Source organism: Carettochelys insculpta, chromosome 12 (assembly GCF_033958435.1).
Source record: "Carettochelys insculpta isolate YL-2023 chromosome 12, ASM3395843v1, whole genome shotgun sequence".
Classification (NCBI taxonomy): Eukaryota; Metazoa; Chordata; order Testudines; family Carettochelyidae; genus Carettochelys; species Carettochelys insculpta.
The window spans coordinates 19,958,229-19,977,050 of NC_134148.1; the positions used below are offsets into that span (position 1 = coordinate 19,958,229).

General features: G+C 42.6%; 2 protein-coding genes across 9 annotated transcripts in view; one reads left to right on the forward strand and one right to left on the reverse strand.

Annotated features, from left to right (window-relative positions):
- Positions 1 to 126: 126 nt before the first annotated feature.
- PIERCE2 (piercer of microtubule wall 2) lies at positions 127 to 5,355 on the reverse strand. Its single transcript, XM_075007160.1, has 2 exons — positions 5,227 to 5,355; positions 127 to 938 (listed from the first exon to the last, which is right to left on the reverse strand). The coding sequence occupies exons 1-2, from the start codon at positions 5,302 to 5,304 to the stop codon at positions 576 to 578; spliced, it is 441 nt and encodes a 146-aa protein (XP_074863261.1). The 5' UTR covers positions 5,305 to 5,355; the 3' UTR covers positions 127 to 575.
- Positions 5,356 to 5,434: 79 nt separating this feature from the next.
- The window catches only part of CCPG1 (cell cycle progression 1), a 57,275-nt gene continuing 43,887 nt past the window's right edge, over positions 5,435 to 18,822 (forward strand). For 4 of the 8 annotated variants that reach the window (XM_075006845.1, XM_075006846.1, XM_075006847.1 and 1 more), the window contains exon 1: positions 5,436 to 5,625. The gene's annotated coding sequence lies outside the window, so the exon portion shown is untranslated. Of the gene's footprint in view, positions 5,626 to 18,822 lie in introns of all 8 variants that reach the window. The other 4 variants (XM_075006849.1, XM_075006850.1, XM_075006848.1 and 1 more) reach the window with 2 other exon arrangements.

Sequence of the window (18,822 nt, forward strand, 5' to 3'; positions counted from 1 at the left end):
TTTCTGAGTTTGCTTGGCATTGATGGTGAACAGCTTAGATGCAATACTTGATCTCATTCTGAATTTTTCTTAGATTACAAATTTGTCCCGATTTGACAATTTTAAATGATTAGTGAAACAGGTAACTTCTGGGGAGGTTATTTAATTTGTATTTATGGTTGCTAAGCAAAAAACTTTTAAAAAAATGTTTAAACACTCAATCAGCTGAACAGCTGTAGTTTGCATTTGTGCCTGAATGAATGCAATGGGCAAACATTGTGAAATTTTTGCAAAAAGGCTCTGCCACTCCTTATAATTAGTGTCCAAGATCTATCCTTTCAGATGAATTTGTTTGGTTCTCTAATGCACAAGTACTGTTTGTGTTTAACATACTAATTTCATGAGATGCACTTTGTGTATGGGTTGATGCACAGAAATGTAAAATTCTGTTTGATCCCTGTAGTAAAGAAGTATTACACTGTTAAATATTGACACTGCTCAGAAAATGGATGACAACCACAAACCTGCACTTTGTTTTCCAAAAGCTAAAATGACTAATCTTTCAGTAAATACATGAGGAAAAAGACAGTACAGTTTTACAGAGTGTGTTGCATATTTGGGTAGTCATATACCCTACTTCTGTCAATGGCAGTGTTGATATAATTATGTTGCGGAATGCCACAAATTAACAAATGTTTTGTAAATGTTTCATCCCTTGGACGGTAAGTACATGGTACCATTTGTGAGGTAGGTGGTATAGCACCATAGTCACTTGAAGTTGTTTTAAACAGTAAGAGCTGAGGGTTTGTCAAGAAATTATTCGTAGTGAGTGTCTTCAGGTCCAACATACAAGAAAACACAGGGTTGCCAGGATTTGCACAGGAAGGCAGCTGAACAGATTTGTTTTTCTCAATGTTGGTATTTGATTGCAGCATCTTAGCAGAAGTCACTTTCTTTTCCTAATTAAGAGAGAATTTTAATGAGTTTCTTTTAATAAATATCCGTAGGATAGTATTTCATTTAGATTCATATAAAACTGTTGTTTTTATTGAACACACATTAGGAATCTGAGGAGTATGTAGGTATATGTTAGTTTAATTACTTGTGTATGGAAAAAAATGTTTGCTGCAAGAGAGAGTTGCAGGGTTGAAAAAAGCAATGAAACTTGCAGAACTTTTTTCCCATCTTACATAGAATTTTGTTTTATGCTTCTGCAGGGCATTGTGCAGGTCACTTACATGTTGTTCAGTTACTTACCTGTATCCAGTTACTTTGGTGGTGTGCGATTTTTAAAGATGGTAAATAGGTAAGGTCCAAGAAAAAGCAACAGCAAAAGAGGGTTATGTATCATGTGAAACCCAGGTTTAGATTCAGACATCTATAATACCTTTTCTCAGGGGCTATGGAGAAGAATACTACTAACATAGCACATTATGGCTTCAGTATAGTAATGCAGAAAGATTAAACTGCATAAGGAAAGGGGCTAAAAAAGCATACTTGCTTGTTATATACTTATATTTAGGAAAGGAGCATTTGAACGGTTCTAAACTTTGTCCTAAAGCTTTACATTTACTTTTAAATGGCTTAATTCCAAGTTAAGTGTAATTTTAGAGTAGTCTAGTAACTTACCACTGATACCACTCTGTAGGCACTGAAGTGAAGGCAGAGTTAATTCACATCTTTATTTCTATTGTTTACTGTTCCTCGTTGTCTGTCAATTTACAAGGGTGGCGTTTTTTTTAAAATGAAATTTTAGAATGTGTGGAAAAGTGCAGAGACCTGAAAATCCTGAAATATTTTTTAAAATAGGATACCTTTATCATATCCCTGGGCATAAGTTATTTGTGAAGGCTCCATTCATAGTAAAGAGTACTCAATAGAAACAGTTCATTACTAGCGGTTATCAGATGTGATATGGTGGCTATTGTCTCAAACAGCCATTTGCTTGAATTACTAAGGTTTAAATAGATCTAGCATTAGCACTGTAAACATTTGGAAGCAGTCTGTTCCCTTAAGACAAGAAAAATCAGTTGAAGTTCTAGAGACCCTTTGTTTAATACTATTCTGATTCTATAATTTGGGTCTATACAACTGTTAGAAGTGGTAGTCTTTGGATGAGCTATGCTAACCAAGATTTCATGTGACTGTCAAATTTTAGGGTATGTGTACACAGCAAAGTTACTTCAAAATAACAGGTATTATTTCAAACTAACTTTCCTAGAGTCTACACAGCACAACTGCTATTTTGAAATCATTTCAAAATAGCAGTTAGCTGATTTTGAAATAGGTAAACCTCAGTGCTTGAGAAATAGCACCTATTTTGAAATAGGGGCTGTTTTAGACAGGGAATAGCGCCTATTTTGAAATAAGCCATAGTAGCTATGTCTACAGTAGCCCCTTCCTTTCAGAAGACGCATGGTAATGAGGGAGTTTGGAAGATGCTAATGAGGCACTTCCATGAATATGCAGTGCCTCATTAGCATAATTGTGGCTGCACACGATTCAAAAGTGCCGCTTTGGTTTTAGGAAGAAGAGGCTTTCAAAGTTGGGGGGGATCCTTTTGAAAAAACCCGGTCTACATCGACGGCATGCGTTCCGAAAGTGGCACTTCAGAATCGCACACGGTTGCTATTATGCTAATGAGGCACTGCATATTCATGCCAGTGCCTCATTAGCATCTTCCAAAGTGCTTCATTAACATGCTCCTTCCAAAAGGAGGGGGCACACGTAGACACAGCTAGAATGTGTAGCAGCATTATTTCAAAATAAGCTATTCTGGGATATCTCTTCTGGAATAGTTTATTTTGGAATAATGCTGCTGTGTAGACATACCCTAAGTTAAAGATTCCAGTGCTGCATTTGAAAATTACGTACTGAAATATGTAATATATGTAAACACCTTGCTATCATGCACCAAAAAAAAAAAGCCTTCAACCCCTATCAGATCAAGATACCCTACACTTCTCCCCCTGGGGAGAGGAGGAGAGAACCAGTAATGCTTGACAGATGATAGTCATGTGGTTTAGGTTCCTGAAGGAGAGCTCTAAAGAGGAGAGTGCAAAACTGTTTTCAGTGGAGTCAGATGGCAGAACAAGGAGTAATGGTCTGAAGTTGAAGAGGGGGAGGTGTAGGTTAGATATTAGGAAAAACTGCTTCAACAGGAGGGTGGTGAAACATTGGAATGCGTTGCCTGGAGAGGTGGTGGATTCTCCGTCCCTCAAGGTTTTTAAGTCCTGGCTTGACAAAGTCTTGGCTGGGATGACTTAGTGGGGGTTGATCCTGCTTGAAGCAGGGGGGGCTTGGACTAGATGACCTGCTGAGGTTCCTTCCAGCCCTGTGATTCTGAGATTGTGAGGAGAGAACTAGTAACGCATGACAGATGATAGTCATGCGGTTTAACGCATAACTGCAGTATGTGCTGATCCTCTGGTGATGTGCATGGTATCAGAACTGATCCAGAGATGTATTCATTTATTTTGAAGTAAATCATTCCAACTGGGTGACCTTTAGGGTTCAACTGACCTGCACAAAAGCTTTGTGTAAGCTTACAGGCTCTTTTTTACCAGTGGAAATTGGCCAATAAAAGTTACTACTTCATCTTATCCCTCCAATATGTAAATTGACTGGTTTAGATTAAACTTTGGGGCTATGTTACGTGTTACAGTGATTTGTCAACAGAAGATTTTGTCAGAAGATGTCTTCTGACAAAACTTCTGTCAATAGATCGGGGCCAAATTACACAGTGGATCAGGAGAGCCATCTGCTCTGTCCATAGGGAGTGACCAGAACACCTGGCTGCTTTCTCAACAAAAAGGACAACCGCAAGCACAGCAAACAAGGCTGCCTGGTGTCCTGAAAACGCTGTCTGTCGGTGGAGGGCCCCCTGCAGAACATCTAGGCTACATCTACACGTGCAGCCAACATCGAAATAGTCTATTTCGATGAATAACGTCTACACGTCCTCCAGGGCCGGCAACGTCGATGTTCAACTTCGACGTTGCTCAGCCCAACATCGAAATAGGCGCAGTGAGGGAACGTCTACACGTCAAAGTAGCACACATCGAAATAGGGATGCCAGGCACAGCTGCAGACAGGGTCACAGGGCGGACTCAACAGCAAGCCGCTCCCTTAAAGGGCCCCTCCCAGACACAGTTGCACTAAATAACACAAGATACACAGAGCTGACAACTGGTTGCAGACCCTGTGCCTGCAGCATAGATCCCCAGCTGCCGCAGAAGCAGCCAGAAGCCCTGGGCTAAGGGCTGCTGCCCACGGTGACCATAGAGCCCCGCAGGGGCTGGAGAGAGAGCATCTCTCAACCCCCCAGCTGATGGTCGCCATGGAGCACCCAGCAATTTCGACGTTGTGGGACGCGGATCGTCTACGTAGGGCGCTATTCCTATCTCCTCATGAGGTTAGCGACTTCGACGTCTCGCCAGCTAAAATCGAAGTTGACTTCGAAATAGCGCCCGACGCGTGTAGACGCGACGGGCGCTATTTCGAAGTTGGTGCCGCTACTTCGAAGTAGCGTGCACGTGTAGACGCAGCTCTAGACTGGCTTTCTGTTGACACATCTCTGTAGACAGAGGCATTGGGCTGGGGGCCGGGGGGGGAAGTGGGATAATACTGTCATCAAACTTGTAGACAGAATGCCCCGGGAGTCTGGACATTTCCCAGCTTTTTTCGATAAAGCAACAGTTTTGTTGTCAAAACCTTAGTCTGTAGACATAGACTAGATGTAAGTGCAACTCCTATTTAAAACAAACAAACCCAGAACCATTTTGCTGCTACTAATACAAGATTGAATCTGACAAGTCTTTAAATATCTTGCATTCCTTTCAGAGGACACATTAAGCTGGCTCAAAGCTGAAGTCTATCGTTCGCGGTCAAGGACTGAGACCTGCACGGGGGATGTGTGTTTAAAAAGAGCTGTGGGGGCTGTCTGGCATTACAAGTAAGTGCGTGGGAACACTTCGTCTCCCGATCCGACGCTGTACATCTTCCTCTTACACAGCATGGGCGTTTTAAATCCTTTTCGTCTCTCCTCCCCCTCCCGGTGCCCGCGGGGAGCCCACCAGGGACTGGGGAAACGGCCAGGAGGTCTGCCGTGGACACGGGCTTTAATGCGGCCAGGGCTGCGGGGCTGAGCCGGGCACGGACGGACTAGGGCTCGAGGGGCCGCAGCCTTCCCCCGCCTCTCGCTCTGTGACCAAGAGGCCGGGCGCGCACTCAGCCGCTGCTGCTTACCGCGTTCCGCCCGGCTGCCGCTGCGGCCCCAGCCCGTGGACCGCCGCAGACGTCTGCGGGGACGGGCGGCGTTGCCATAGCACCAGCCCCTCCAGAAGCCGGTGACGGTTCCTTTGTTGACTAGCCGCGCTGCCCTTTGACCCCGCTGCGCCGCGGTGCCGCGGCTGCCTGGGAGCCGTAGTTCCCCTCGGACTCGGGCCTGAGGGAGGCGGCGGGGCGCGGACTACGCTCGCCAGGGTGCTCAGCCACAGCCGCGATGCGCAGGCGTCGCCCCTCCTGCCGCTGGGTGTTTGTTGTTTTCTGAAGGCGTCAGGAGGCAGCAGCGCGAGCCCGTGGCGCCCCCGCCCCCTGTCCTTGGCTGGCTGCGGCGGGGGACGGCGCGCTAGCGCGACCCCTCAGGTACGAGCGGCCGCTGGGTCGGGATGGGAGGCAGGCGACCCCTTCCTGAGCGAATTCAAGCTTGGTCCTCGTTCCATGGCAACTGCGCCACCCGCGCCCCGCTGGGCTGCGCGCAGGAATCGCGCTCCCCGGGGCAGCCCCTCAGCTACCCGCCCGGGAGAGCGCACCTGCCGCCGCCTCCCTCAGGCCCCGGGCTGGGCCTCTTCGAGCCAGAGCGGTGGGGCGGTGGTTTCTCTTCCCAGGCCGAGCGAGACGGGCCCCTGTTGGCCCCAGGCTGCCCCGGGTCGGAATATACGGCACAGGTTTTCTATGTAAACATCCGTGCTTCAGGTGGTAAGCGAGTGTGGGAGCCAGACCTGGGAAACGTATTCACTTACATAACGCTTCTTCCTGTCGCTTCCTGGGGCTTTGTACCGGTGAAGGTCGGCTGTTGCGATGGGATTTCAGGTGATGACAGCTAAATCCTGCTGCTGCCATCAACGAGACTCTCCTGGGTTTCCACCTCCTGGGTGGGTGGTTGGCACTGTTTCTTCAGAACACATCCCTCTGCCATGTCTGCTAAATAGTGCTGTTTTTAATTTAGCCTGCTTCAGCTTGGTAATGTTTAAACAAGAAATGAAATACTAGTGAGAGAGTGTATTGGATACAGTTTCTTTAGGAATAAGGGTTCTTTCAAAAATGGGGTTTATTTTTGAAAGACCATCTACACTGCTTTTTTTCTTTCAAAAGAATCTTTCAAAAAGATTATTCAAATGAACCACGTGATATGGAAATCAACACTTCATTTGCATTTCCAATTTCCTTCATTTGCATTCTTCTTTACAAAGAGGAATGCAAGTGTAGATGCTGCTTTTGTGTGTAGCTGTGTTTATTTTAGAATAGCTGTTTTGAAATATCTTACTTCAAAATAATTCTGTAGTATTGAAGTAGCCTAAGTGACTTTAAAAAGTATTATCGGTACTCTAACCATACATAGAGTCAAAAGGTCAAATTTCAGCACTCTGCCTTGGAAAGGTTGCTGTCCCCTGCTATAATATTTATAGCTGAGCGCAAGAGGAACTTGCGTTGCTCCCAGTGTTGGTCAGTAAAATGAGACTGTTTGTTTATAACTTACGTATGTTCAAATGGGAAAGGAGGGCTCTTAGTTCTTGGATATTATGCCCTAACACATGCTTACAACATTGATTTCCCAACTTCCATCTATTTCATGGTCACTGTGTATGCTTGTGACAAATGCAGTGTATCATATTTCATAAATGATGTGATTGTTACTTATGCTGTTTTGGTACCATGCTACTTTATCTGTAGCCAAAACATAATAATACTTATCAGAGAAAAAGCAATGTTACTCTATTCATAGAGCATAAAATCTAATATAGAGGCTGCAGGTTTTTTAGGTTTAGTAAAGCAGAGCAGGTGCATAGAACTGTGTGTTCACATCATACCCTGGAAATTCAAACACTTCTACTATCATAGTACAGTAGGTAAATTAGCATTAAAAATGATGAGGTGTCAGAAATCTTTTCATAGGAATATGTTGATCTGAGGAAGCAAAAAATAATTGCTGTTATAATTGAATAGTGGTTGATAGAAGTAATACAAATTTGCATAAAGATCCTGCAGAAGCATATTTACCTTATAATTTGTTCTCAGACTTTTTTGGCACAACAGAAATAAAACATTCATGTAAAACAGCATCCTTCATTTACAAGTTGAGTGGAATATAACGCTAAAATAAATTGTTCCCTTTCACTATTCAGTCAAGTAATGCCTCTTTGTCAACATTCATTCAGGTCTTTCTGGTCTGATAGGTCTTGTTTCAGGATAGAGGAACTTGGGAGTTTTATGTAGTATGGAATTATTATTATGTTGTTTGAAGTTGAATATCTGCTTTTATTTTGGTGAATTGGACATACTATTTCCATTTCTGTTACCAACAAGAAACATAAGTCCATAGTTACCAAAATTGTTTACTCTGAATATTTTTTTCTTCTTAAGTTTAATGGGAGCTCCCACATTATATCTGGTGATTTGAGTATACTGTTTTAAAAAGAAACTCTCAAATTTGGTTACAGGCCACTGTCAAATTAAGCAAATACTTATATGTAATAAAATTAATTTCCTTTTATATATGTCTAAATAATGTTAAGGTTAGGACTAAAAGACTGTTAATTCTTTCTCTCCGTTTTCCTTTCCCTCCATATTTCAACACTTACACACACCTTTCTTTTAGTCCTGTGCAGGACGAACTTCTCTTGTCCAGCACCCTCAGGACCTGACCGATGCTGGATGAGAGAATTTGCTGGACCTCAGTAGATCGATATTGTTTAGTGCATTACCAACATTTTCACTGCTTACTGGGCTCTTAGGTGACATTTAGGGATAAATTACAGCTAATTTAAAGCCCAGAGCACTGAGAACCAAAGTCTGGGTGCTGCAAACAAACTTTTTGGAACCATGGGAAATTTGGCTACACCTGTGATAAGTGGTCAGTCATCCAGTTAACTAAAATTATGCTAGGTTACGGATGTTGCTGGATGAGAGTGTTCTGGATTAGAGAGGCTTAACCTGTTTTAGTTTTCATGCCATTGCAGGAGCTTTATTTAGTTTTTCCCCTGTAATTACCTCAAATGACAAGGTCCTGTGGAATTCCCTGCCCCCCTCCCCACAACTGTGTAGTTGTGGAGAATGCAGTGAATTGCATCTTAGCTTCTGCTGGTGAGGATAAGCAGACTTTTTTAAACATGTTCTTTCAAGAAAAATAAAAACAAAACCCAAGGCCCTGTAACTAGATGAATTAATTTCTTCTTAATTCCTGCTAACAGAATAGTATAAAGAGAAAAGTAAAATAAGTTTGAAATTTACTAGATTTCAAGTTAACTATATCTCTTTTAAGTCTTTTACTATCAAACAGGATATCTTGGTGGATGGTAATGGCTAGACAGCTGGGTGATGAACTTCTCCAGTACCTCTGGTTTTGTACACTAATACTTTTTAAAAGGATGCATTTCTCTTTGAGCAGCTGTGCCATAAATGATACCCATAAAACTACCTAGATTATTTATATGGGCTTCTTAGCATTGGACTCTGTGTGTGTGTGTGTGTGTGTGTGTGTGTGTGTACACACACAACACACTACCATTTAACCCTTGTAGAACAACTGGAGCATAGTTTCCTCTATTTCATTCTGTCTCTGGACAAAACTTCTGTCTGAGTCCAGAAGTACCCTGGCTATTGTCCTTCAATCTCAGTAGATCTTCTCTGTGTTGCCTGAGGTCTTCCTCTTTTTTGTGTTTTCCTTGTGGGTTCCATTTGACAGCTTGACAGACTATGCTCAATGAAGGTTTTCTGAAAGTGTGGCCTAGCCATCCCCACTTTCTTCTCTTGTTTTGAATATCAATTGATTCTTGTGTTGCTCTGTTCCAAAACTCCTCATTTGTGACGGTCTTGCCATTTGATGTGAAGATAATGGTTAATTAAAAAAATAGTAAATAGTGTAAACAAGAACATGACTTGTGTCTCATGTTTGAAAATATAATTATTAGCTTTATGCCTCATGTATATTTTCTAGAAGGGCACTTCTAAAAATAGAGAACAAATCATTTGCTATAAAACATAGTACATTCAGTTGATCCTGTTACTTCTCTGTTTGTGGATTCTAGAGAGTCAGGTTCTCCAAATTACAGAATTTGGGGTGGGTGTTGGGAAGCTTCCCTCTCCCTCCAAAAATACTCTATCCCAAGTGTCAGTTTCCTGGAAGCTGTATGAGGTAAACTTCATGTGTCTTCTGGCTTCTCTGTCATGATCTGTTTGCAGATGGGGAGTGATTTAGCACAGAATTGCTTGACAGTGAAACTTTGAATGAAAGCTAATATATGTAAATTTTACTAGAGACACTTGCTAGACACAGTATGATCCTAATCGTTCATAATTTTGCTGATTAGTTTTTGTCTGATTTTAAAAATGTAAGAAAGCTTCTAGCTTTTTGCATAGGTAATGCAAGCAAGAGCCCTTTTAAGTAAACATAAAATGTAAAGTTGACTGCAGTGTAGTGTATAATATTGTATGAATTTTTCCTGGGGGTCTTCTGAAGCATATTGTGTGTAGATTTTTTGAGGATTTTTTCGTAATTGAAGAGTGATATGACATACAGATTAATGATTTGGTACACAGTGTACTTTGGGTGCTATATAAATATTTCAGAAGATAAGGTGTTTTTAGGGGTCCAACCAAACTACATGTAACACTGTTCTTTCCTTCCCCTTTTGTGACAGCTTGGCATGTAGGTCTGATGAGTATTTGAGAAGGAAACGGATTATGTAATGTGGGCAGTACAATGAAAAATCTACTTTCCATTCTGCAGGTTTTAGAAAACTTTAAATTACCACTCAAAGTGAATTTGTTTTGGTCTAGTCTGAAGGAAGAGTTCTTAATCCTGTTTGGTGCTGAGAAGATGGAATGTGTGAAGGAAGTGGAGCTACCCAAGCTAAAGCTCCAGGCTGAGCAGGCTTTCAGGGCTAGGACAAACTTTCTGTGCTGGGCAGCTTTTTTCCTGTCCAGGATCCAAAACCAGCTTGAGTCCCAAGCTGAGCCAGGCCTTTGTCTAACCCAAAAACCCAAGCAAAGCTGGCTGTGAAAGATCAGACAAGTTTTAAAGCTCCCTAATCTTGCTTCTAATAAATTACAGCTAGTTAGGAATTGCTTTGAAATAAACCACTGCATTTCACGCTTTTCTTACGACAGCAAGTTTTTACAAACGTTGAATACAAGTTGCTCCATTATTTAAACTACTTCTCAAGACTAGATATCCTTACTCATGTAAGTAGTGTTTAGTTTTAATGTCAGTTTTAGGTGAATTTAGAAACTGAGTCCAAAGTGCTATTTATCAGAAAAGGATGAATTTTACTAAATAGCAGGTGAAAAAAACAACTTAAGTTATATTACCATTTTCTACCCACATGTACTACTTTTCCTGTTTTCATTTCCCTTATTTGTTTTTGTCTAAAATAAGAAAATAAGTACTTTAAATATTATCTTTTTAATTTCAAAATTTCTCTGTTGTCTGGCCGTACACTCATCTTAATAGCCTGTTTGTGCCCTAAAATTATGGGAGGGCCCTCAGTCCACATTCTCAGTGGCTATGTTGGTTTTCTACCTGAAGTACCAGAAAATCTAAAATCATGCTTCTATTTTAGAAATAAGTGGACCTACTATTTTTAGTACACTGTTCTGGTTCACGTCCATCAAGTCAGTTGATGCTATATCTTATTCTTTCATGGGTTAGTAATGTAAAGTTTGTTTGCAAATAAACTTTTATGTACACAAGTGGTACTTGAGGTGAAGTAATTAGCAGTTTTATTTGAAAACTCTATTAAGGAGAAATCTGTTCTCCACTACCTGTTGGCTGCGGTGGGCATATGAAGGGCTGGGTGTGTGATATTATGAAGTGTATTAAGGACTATTGTAAATTATATTAATAAGGAAGAATAGTGTTTGAAAATGAATTAGTATCTAAGAAAGACATTGTTACTTTAAATTGGCAAAAGGAACAGTTTTATTTAGAGACAATAACTCCAGGACACACAACACCAAGGTAGAATTATGTTTGTCTTGTATTTGTTTCATCATGTTTTCTTTTTGTTTAAGGAATAGTTTTCTCAAGCCACATACTTAGGTTGGAAATTTAACAGTGAAGTTTTAACTTATAAGAAACAAATAGCATGGGAATGTGCACTGAAGGGGCATCTAAGCAGCTTTAACTGTAGTCCCACAGAGATCCTTTACTATCTAGACCTATGTCTACACTACTATTCATAAAGTAAACCTCTTTCAAACATTTTGTGTAAAATAAGCGACAAGGCTTAAAATTTAGGCTAATACATATTGGGGAAATATTTCAAGCCAAGTGCATTAGTTTCCTTAAAATTTGTATAGAGTATAAAATTTTCTATAGATTTCCTATTCTGCTTTCTTCGATAGGAACAGAATATACAGGAAACGCTTTCATATCCAGCATTCTATCATCCAGAACTATCAAATAATCAGCATTTTAACCATAAGTAAATTTTAGTTACATTTCCCATAAGTACAGAATAGTGAAAGTAAATACAGCAAATACAATATAAGTTTACAGTGTACAGTGCTACTGTTGGGAAATTAAGTATTCTGTATACATTTTGTTTGTTTCTTAATATCTTATCTTGTTTTTCTTTAGTGTTATGCATTGCTAGGTGTACCTTTCTGTTATCCAGAATATTTGAATACACAGCAACCTCTTGTTCCTGGGGCTGCACAATATGGATGAGTTTACTGTGTATGACTTCTTGCTAGGATAACTCATTTTAAGTTGGCACTCACATGGGAATGCAGTAAATAAATAGCACACCATTATTTTAGTTGGGTTCTAATGTGGCTTGACACACAGAACAACTAGTGCGCAGTTTGAATCAACTCATTTTACTGCATACATATTTTCATTAAGAATCTATTTCTCTTTTCCAATCTGCTTACTCTTTTTGCAAGAAAACAGGAGCTTCTGTCCCAATTTTGTTTTGCTTCCTTTGCTGCTTGTTTCTCACTTGGTTGCAGTGGTAATTATTATAATGTCTCAGAAAGGTTATGGTTTGTGATGCAGGGCTCTCAAATCCCAGTGCTCTCAAAATAAAAATGTATGCACTCAATATGGTGAAAAATGGCAGTTTATCTTGTTAAAACAGGGTAAGAATGGAGAAAAATAATGCACAAACCATATGGCAGAGATCTCTTCCTCCCTTCCCCCACCTTCAAGTTAGGCCTCAAATGTGCTGAGTTCATCCTTTGTCAGAGCATCTTCTGCTAATGTCTGCTTTTTACTCAGAAAAAAGATGTCCTGCATGGCTTTCTCTTAAAGGGGTGTGTGCCCCTTCCTATTTAGAGTTCACATATATTTCCTCCTCGCATAATCATGTGAAAAGAAGTAGTAAAGCAAAACATGTACATTGGACTTTTGCATGCTGAATAATATAAATAAGTAAAAGTCTTAACAGAATCATTTTCAAACGCTTAGGTTATGACTGCTCTATGAAATAAAATTGATTTTAATCAATGTTTTAAATTCAAATTTAATTGCCCGCAAATGTTCCAGAAAGTCAGCTTACTGTTCCTGCAGGTTGATGTGCTGCATCTCCATTGCATTGTCCAAGTTCAGCTACGTGAGCAATGGATTGTGGGTACTTATTCCACAGTGCCTTAGCCCAGCTGCATTCTGTTGGTTTTGTACCATTGGGTTGTGGGGGGAAGAAAATTGCTGCAGTTGCTTGTGGGTGTTTGATGTCATTAACCCAGAATGCAAAGCACTGCCGCAGAATTCAGAGCACTCACTAAGCGTGTGAAAACAAATGGCATATTGTGCCACTTTTTCTGGCACAGAGCTAGCACTGGCATGGATCTTCAGATGCTTCAAGTCATGGCACGGAGTGTTATAGCTACTTCTCAGAATGTTGTGCAGTATTTGTTTAGATGAAGGCAGTGGGCTGAGATGATGGTTGTGGAGGAAGACAGTGGAGATGAACTATAGACCAGGAACTTAGAAATGCAGGCTGTCCTGGATGCAGGCTGACAGTGGAGTGGCATTTTAGGATTCGTGAAACCAACACACTGATGGAACCACATCATTTTGGAGGTCTGGGATGGCCAGCAGTGGCTGCAGAACTTTCACTTGCCCAAATCCACTTTCATGGAACTTTGTGATTTGCTGGCCCCTGTCCTGAAGTACAGATAAACAAGAATGAGACGGACTGTAACATCTCAGAAATGAGTTGTAGTCACTCTATGCAAGTTTGCAATGCCTGATGGTTACTGGTCAGCAGCCAATCAATTCGGAGTAGGCAGATATACAGTGGGGGCTGGGGTGATGCAGGTAGCCAGTGCAATTTCTTGGTGTCTCATGAGGAACACTGACCCTGAGAGACCTCCAGTATGTAGTCAATGGCTTTGCTGCCATGGAGTTTCCAAACTGCAGTGGGGCAACAGGTGGTGCACACATCTCCATCATGGCCTGAGACCACCTGGCCTCTGAGTGTATAAACCACAATGGATATTTTTGATGGTGTTGCAAGTGGCGGTAGATCACAAAGATTGTTTCACCAAAATCAAGGAGGGATGGTCAGGAAAGGTTCTCAAAGCACTCATCTTCAGAAATTTTGGGCTGTACAGAAAGCCCCTGGATAGAACTTTTTTCCCCAGACAGGAATATCATGATTGGCAACGTGGAGATGCTTACAGGAATACTGGTGACCCTGTTTACCCTCTGCTCCCTTGCCTCATGAAGCCATACACAGGCTCTGTGGGTTGCAGCAGGGAGTACTTTAACTACAGACTCAGCAAGTGCAGAATGGTGATGGAATGTGCCTTTGGCCATTTAGAAGTGAGAGTCAGGGGCTGTTTGACCCATTCAGACCTTTCTGAAACTAATGTCCCCACCATGGTTGCAGCATTCTGTGTTTTGCATAACCTTCGTGAATTCAGGTGGGAGAATTTCATGACCACCCGGCATGCAGAGGCGGAAGCCATGAAGCTTGTGGGCAGCTGTCCACAAGGGTGTTCACTGATGCAAACGCAGAGGCAGTGGCAATCAGGGAGGTTTTGTAGAACAACTTTATGAATGATCAGGCAGCCGCGTGATTCTGCTGTATTTGACTTTTGTGAAACCACCCCCACTCTCTGCAATGATTTGTGCACCATGTCACATGTGAACCAATAAATCATAGTGTGGCTTTCACAGAAAGAGAATACTTTTATTTGACGGGGGAGAGAGTTAAGGTACAGGGAAAAGAATGGATGTAAAGGTAAGGTTATTTTCAAAAAAAGAATGTACTTCGGGTGTCGAGGAGGCTAAGGCTTTTTAATGAGAGGTTCCCACGCGTGAAATAAGCTGGGTTTAGCACCTGGCTTCTCTATACCCAGGGGCAGGCCCCACTGAAGACCCACTAGCACCTGATCCAGGGCTCTGGGCAGGGCCTCTGGGGTCTAATCAGCTCCATCAGTTTTGATAATCCCTGCCCCCACTTGGGTCCCTCTGCTGTGAGTTCTTTGTGAACCTTTGGGTAGTGGCAGCTGTGCTGTCAGGCTTCTCCACTCCCACTGGGGCACCTCTGCCACACTCCCTGCAATGATTTGTGCACCCCACCACACATGTGAACCAAGAGATGAGATGTGGTTGTCATAAAAAGAATACTTTTATTTGGCAGGGAAAAGAAAGGATGTCAAGGGTGGTGAAATAATCTTTTGCAGCGGGGAGAGGACTTATGGGGGGAGTGGGAGACTGCCCTTGCCCTCCCTCCCTGCATATGGAGACTACAGTGAGAGGGATTGGGTGACAGATATTGAGGGGAGCCTGGGCATCAGGGAATGGAGTCCACAAACTGAGTCCTGCATGGGGAGTCCCTCTGCAGCTTCAGCATGTAATTCGGGACATAAGTTTGCTCTCTCTCTCAGCTGTCAGGAGCTGTGCCACGTCATCTCTCAGCTGCTCTGATTCCTTTCTCCTGAGCTCCAGGACCTTTTGCGAGCATTGTTCTGTGGCCCTCTGGCTGGCAGCAGATGCTGTTTCAGCCCACTCCAGGTCCTGCACAATAAGGTTGTGCTCGGACCTCTTGTGCTTCCTTGCCCTGTCTCCCACGCTGAAGATGCCTGCTGGAAAGTGAAGGTCAAAACTGAGATACAATTTACAAAAAGCACTTACCCATAGAATGAATGGGTCTCTGTCTCTACAATCAGTGAAACTGTCTTTTTCCAAGGCTGCTTTTGGCTTCTAAGGATGAAAGTGAATCAAATTCTGCATTGCAGAAGTCGTCACTTTTCTAGAACGTTTCATTGTGGACATGGTAAGGTGTTGCCTGGTTAATGAGGCATGCTGTGGGGGGGAGTGAGGTGTTAAAGCAAGGGAAGCCGGCAGTTGTCCAGGAGCAGGGGAAAATGTTTTCTTGGCAGTCCCCAGACCAATCCTCTGCAGGGACAAGGTGAGTTAGGGCAGGGAAAACCCATGCTGGACATGCCAGTGTCCAGTAGCAAGGTCCACAGCACCCATCAGCTGCATGGCGAGAGGGAAGGGTTCGATTCCATCTGCATGGCTGGATGGATGGGGAGGGATCCCTGTAAAGTGCAAAGAAAGGTGGGGGGAGAAGTTTTCCAGCTGCACAGTTGGGCAAAATGGTTTCTTGGCGGCTCCCAATCAAGCCAGCAGCGTGGGGGCAGGGTGAAGGCTAGGAGAGCCTGCCAGCCTTCCGGCGGGGGGTAGATGGAGTGTCTACCAGCCATGTGGTGTGGCAGTGCGGTCCTCGGAAATTTAAACAGGCAGGGAGCATTGCAAAAAAATCTAATCTAAATTCCCATGCTTCTTTAGGTTGCCACAGAGGACATTAAGAATAACAGATAGCGAAATAGAAGAGATGCTCATCCTGTGTGAGCACAAGCCTTAAAAATTTGCCAAAATGCTGTTTGGCACCGTGATACCAGTTTGCTGTCTGGTTGCCTGGCATGGCAAGATGTGCTGTTGTGGAAGCTGCAAAAAGTCAGGCCTGTCCAAGAAACTAATGAAAAAAATACAAGAGTATCTTGATGAGACCTTCCTGGAGATCTCCAAAAAGGATCAGTGCACCATCCCCAGAAATATTCACATGCTATTTTGAGGGGCATAGAACCATAGAAAACCTATATGTAAACCCATCCACAGTTCACTTGTGGCATTCTAGAAAAAAATATTCACCAGAACAGCTGGGCCCCTGTGGTTTTGGTGTTTGGCATAGGGGGGACTGGTTTGAGGTTGATGGTGAGGAGCCTGTTGGGATCAGCTTTCTTGGGCCCCTGATGGTTGCCCCCACCTGGGCTCAGTTCCTCTTGCCCCCCCACCCCCCCCTCCAGCTCAGCAGAATGGCCTCCTGAAGTGTCCCAATTAAAATTAGGCAGTGTGGTTGGGTCCTTCCCAAGAATGGTGTCTAGATATTCATAATACCGGCACATCTTTGGAAATTGCTTGGATCACCCGTTGGCTTCCCGTACTTTATGATAAGCCTGCTGGAGTTCTTTCACCTTCACCTGGCATTGCTGAGCAGCCTGGGAGTAACCTTGATTGATCATCCCCACACTAAATCTTTTCAAAACGTCCACATTTTACTTGCATACTCGAAGTCTTCCCATCACTGACTCCTCTCCCCAAACCGCAAGGAGGTCCATGATCTCATTATGGGACCATTCTGGAGCTCTCTTGCAACCCAGAGAACTTAGATCAGAAATGTGACTACTCATGTTGGCAAGAGATGGCTACCAATATGATGGCTAGAAAGAAATTTGGGATTCTGAGTGCTACTTAAATTTCCCAGACTTCCTGGTGGTGATTTCAAATTTGTGGGCTTCCTGTGATATGCTTCCTGCACACCCAAGCCGTGTCTACACATGCACGCTACTTCGAAGTAGCAGCACTAACTTCGAAATAGCGCCCGTCACGGCTACACGTGTTGGGCGCTATTTCGATTGTTAACATCGACGTTAGGCGGCGAGACGTCGAAGCTGCTAATCCCATGAGGGGATGGGAATAGCGCCCTACTTCGAAGTTGAACATCAAAGTAGGGCACGTGTAGCCGATCCGCGTCCTGCAACATCGAAATAGCGGGGTCTGCCATGGTGGCCATCAGCTGAGGGGTTGAGAGAGACTCTCTCTCAAGCCTCTGCGGTGCTCTATGGTCACCGTGTGCATAAGCTCTTAGCCCAGGGCTTCTGGCTGCTGCTCCTGCAGCTGGGGATCCATGCTGCATGCACAGGGTCTGCAACCAGTTGTCGGCTCTGTGGATCTTGTGTTGTTTAGTGCAACTGTGTCTGGGAGGGGCCCTTTAAGGGAGTGGCCTGCTGTTGAGTCCGCCCTGTGACCCTGTCTGCAGCTGTGCCTGGCACCCTTATTTCGATGTGTGCTACTTTGGTGTGTAGATGTTCCCTCGCAGCGCCTATTTCGATGTGGTGCTGCGCGACGTCGATGTTGAACGTCGACGTTGCCAGCCCTGGAGGACGTGTAGATGTTATTCATTGAAATAGCCTATTTCGATGTCGCTACATCAAAATAAGCTACTTCGATGTAGGCTTCACGTGTAGACGTAGCTCCAGAGAGCAGTGGAGGTGGAAGTGGCTAGAGTGGACAATGGTGGGGCATTGTGGGATACATGTGGGACACCTCTGGAGGCCAAAAGTCTGTCTAAAGAAATGGCATTTGCATGCTACTGTTAATTTAACCTTTTAATGCCGATCTTGGCACTACTTCGACTCACCTTTTCGGTGTAATAGTATCAACCTTAGTGCGCCCTAAAGTCAGTCTAATGGTATTTACAGTGAAGGCAGTGATATTGTAAAATTGAGCTAACTGCCTTAAAATCAACTTAAGGTACTGTAGATGTAGCTTTAGTAAATGTATTTCTTGGGATTTTTTTTATCATGATGTACAGTTTATGTAGTATTCAAATGTATGCCTTTGCTGAATGCTTTCAACAGTAACTGGAAAGTGTTACTGTATGTTTGAAACAGCAAGACTGTTATGTTGGAACTTCATCCAATTTTTTTATTAGTAGCAAATAGTACTGAAGATTACCCAAGGCCACAATTTGAACTCCAGTTACCTCCTTTATGAAAGCTATTGGAACAAAATTTCAAAATTGTTTACTTAATTTTAGTGAGCTTCTTGTAATGTGTGACCTGAGGCTTGTATGTGGGAGAGAAGATTGGTAGTTCCGTCTGTGTTAACTTCCTGTTTGTCTTTTTCTCTTATTGAAAGAAATAGTGTCAGGTTGAAATATGTTGTCTGTGACCTCAGATTTACATATGGCTTCTGGATGTTTTTATTAAACCTGTTCTTGCAGTAATGTGCATTCAGTCACTTGTATTGATCAAGTAATTTATAGTCCACTGATAGGAGTAACTTGTGCGCTGTGGATATGTTTTATTTTTGATGAATATTAAATGATTTGTTTAGGTTTCTGTATGTATATCTGGTTTGCATTCTGGTGTAAAAAAATTTATTCTTTTAGATACTTTTTTTAAATTGCTACAACATTTTACTAGTTTTGAAGATTGTGATGAATATATATAATGTTTTCAGAATCTATTCATTTATCAATCTACTTTAGTTTGATAATATAAAAAAGGATTTGACAATTATGGCGTATACAAAGTTTGCTA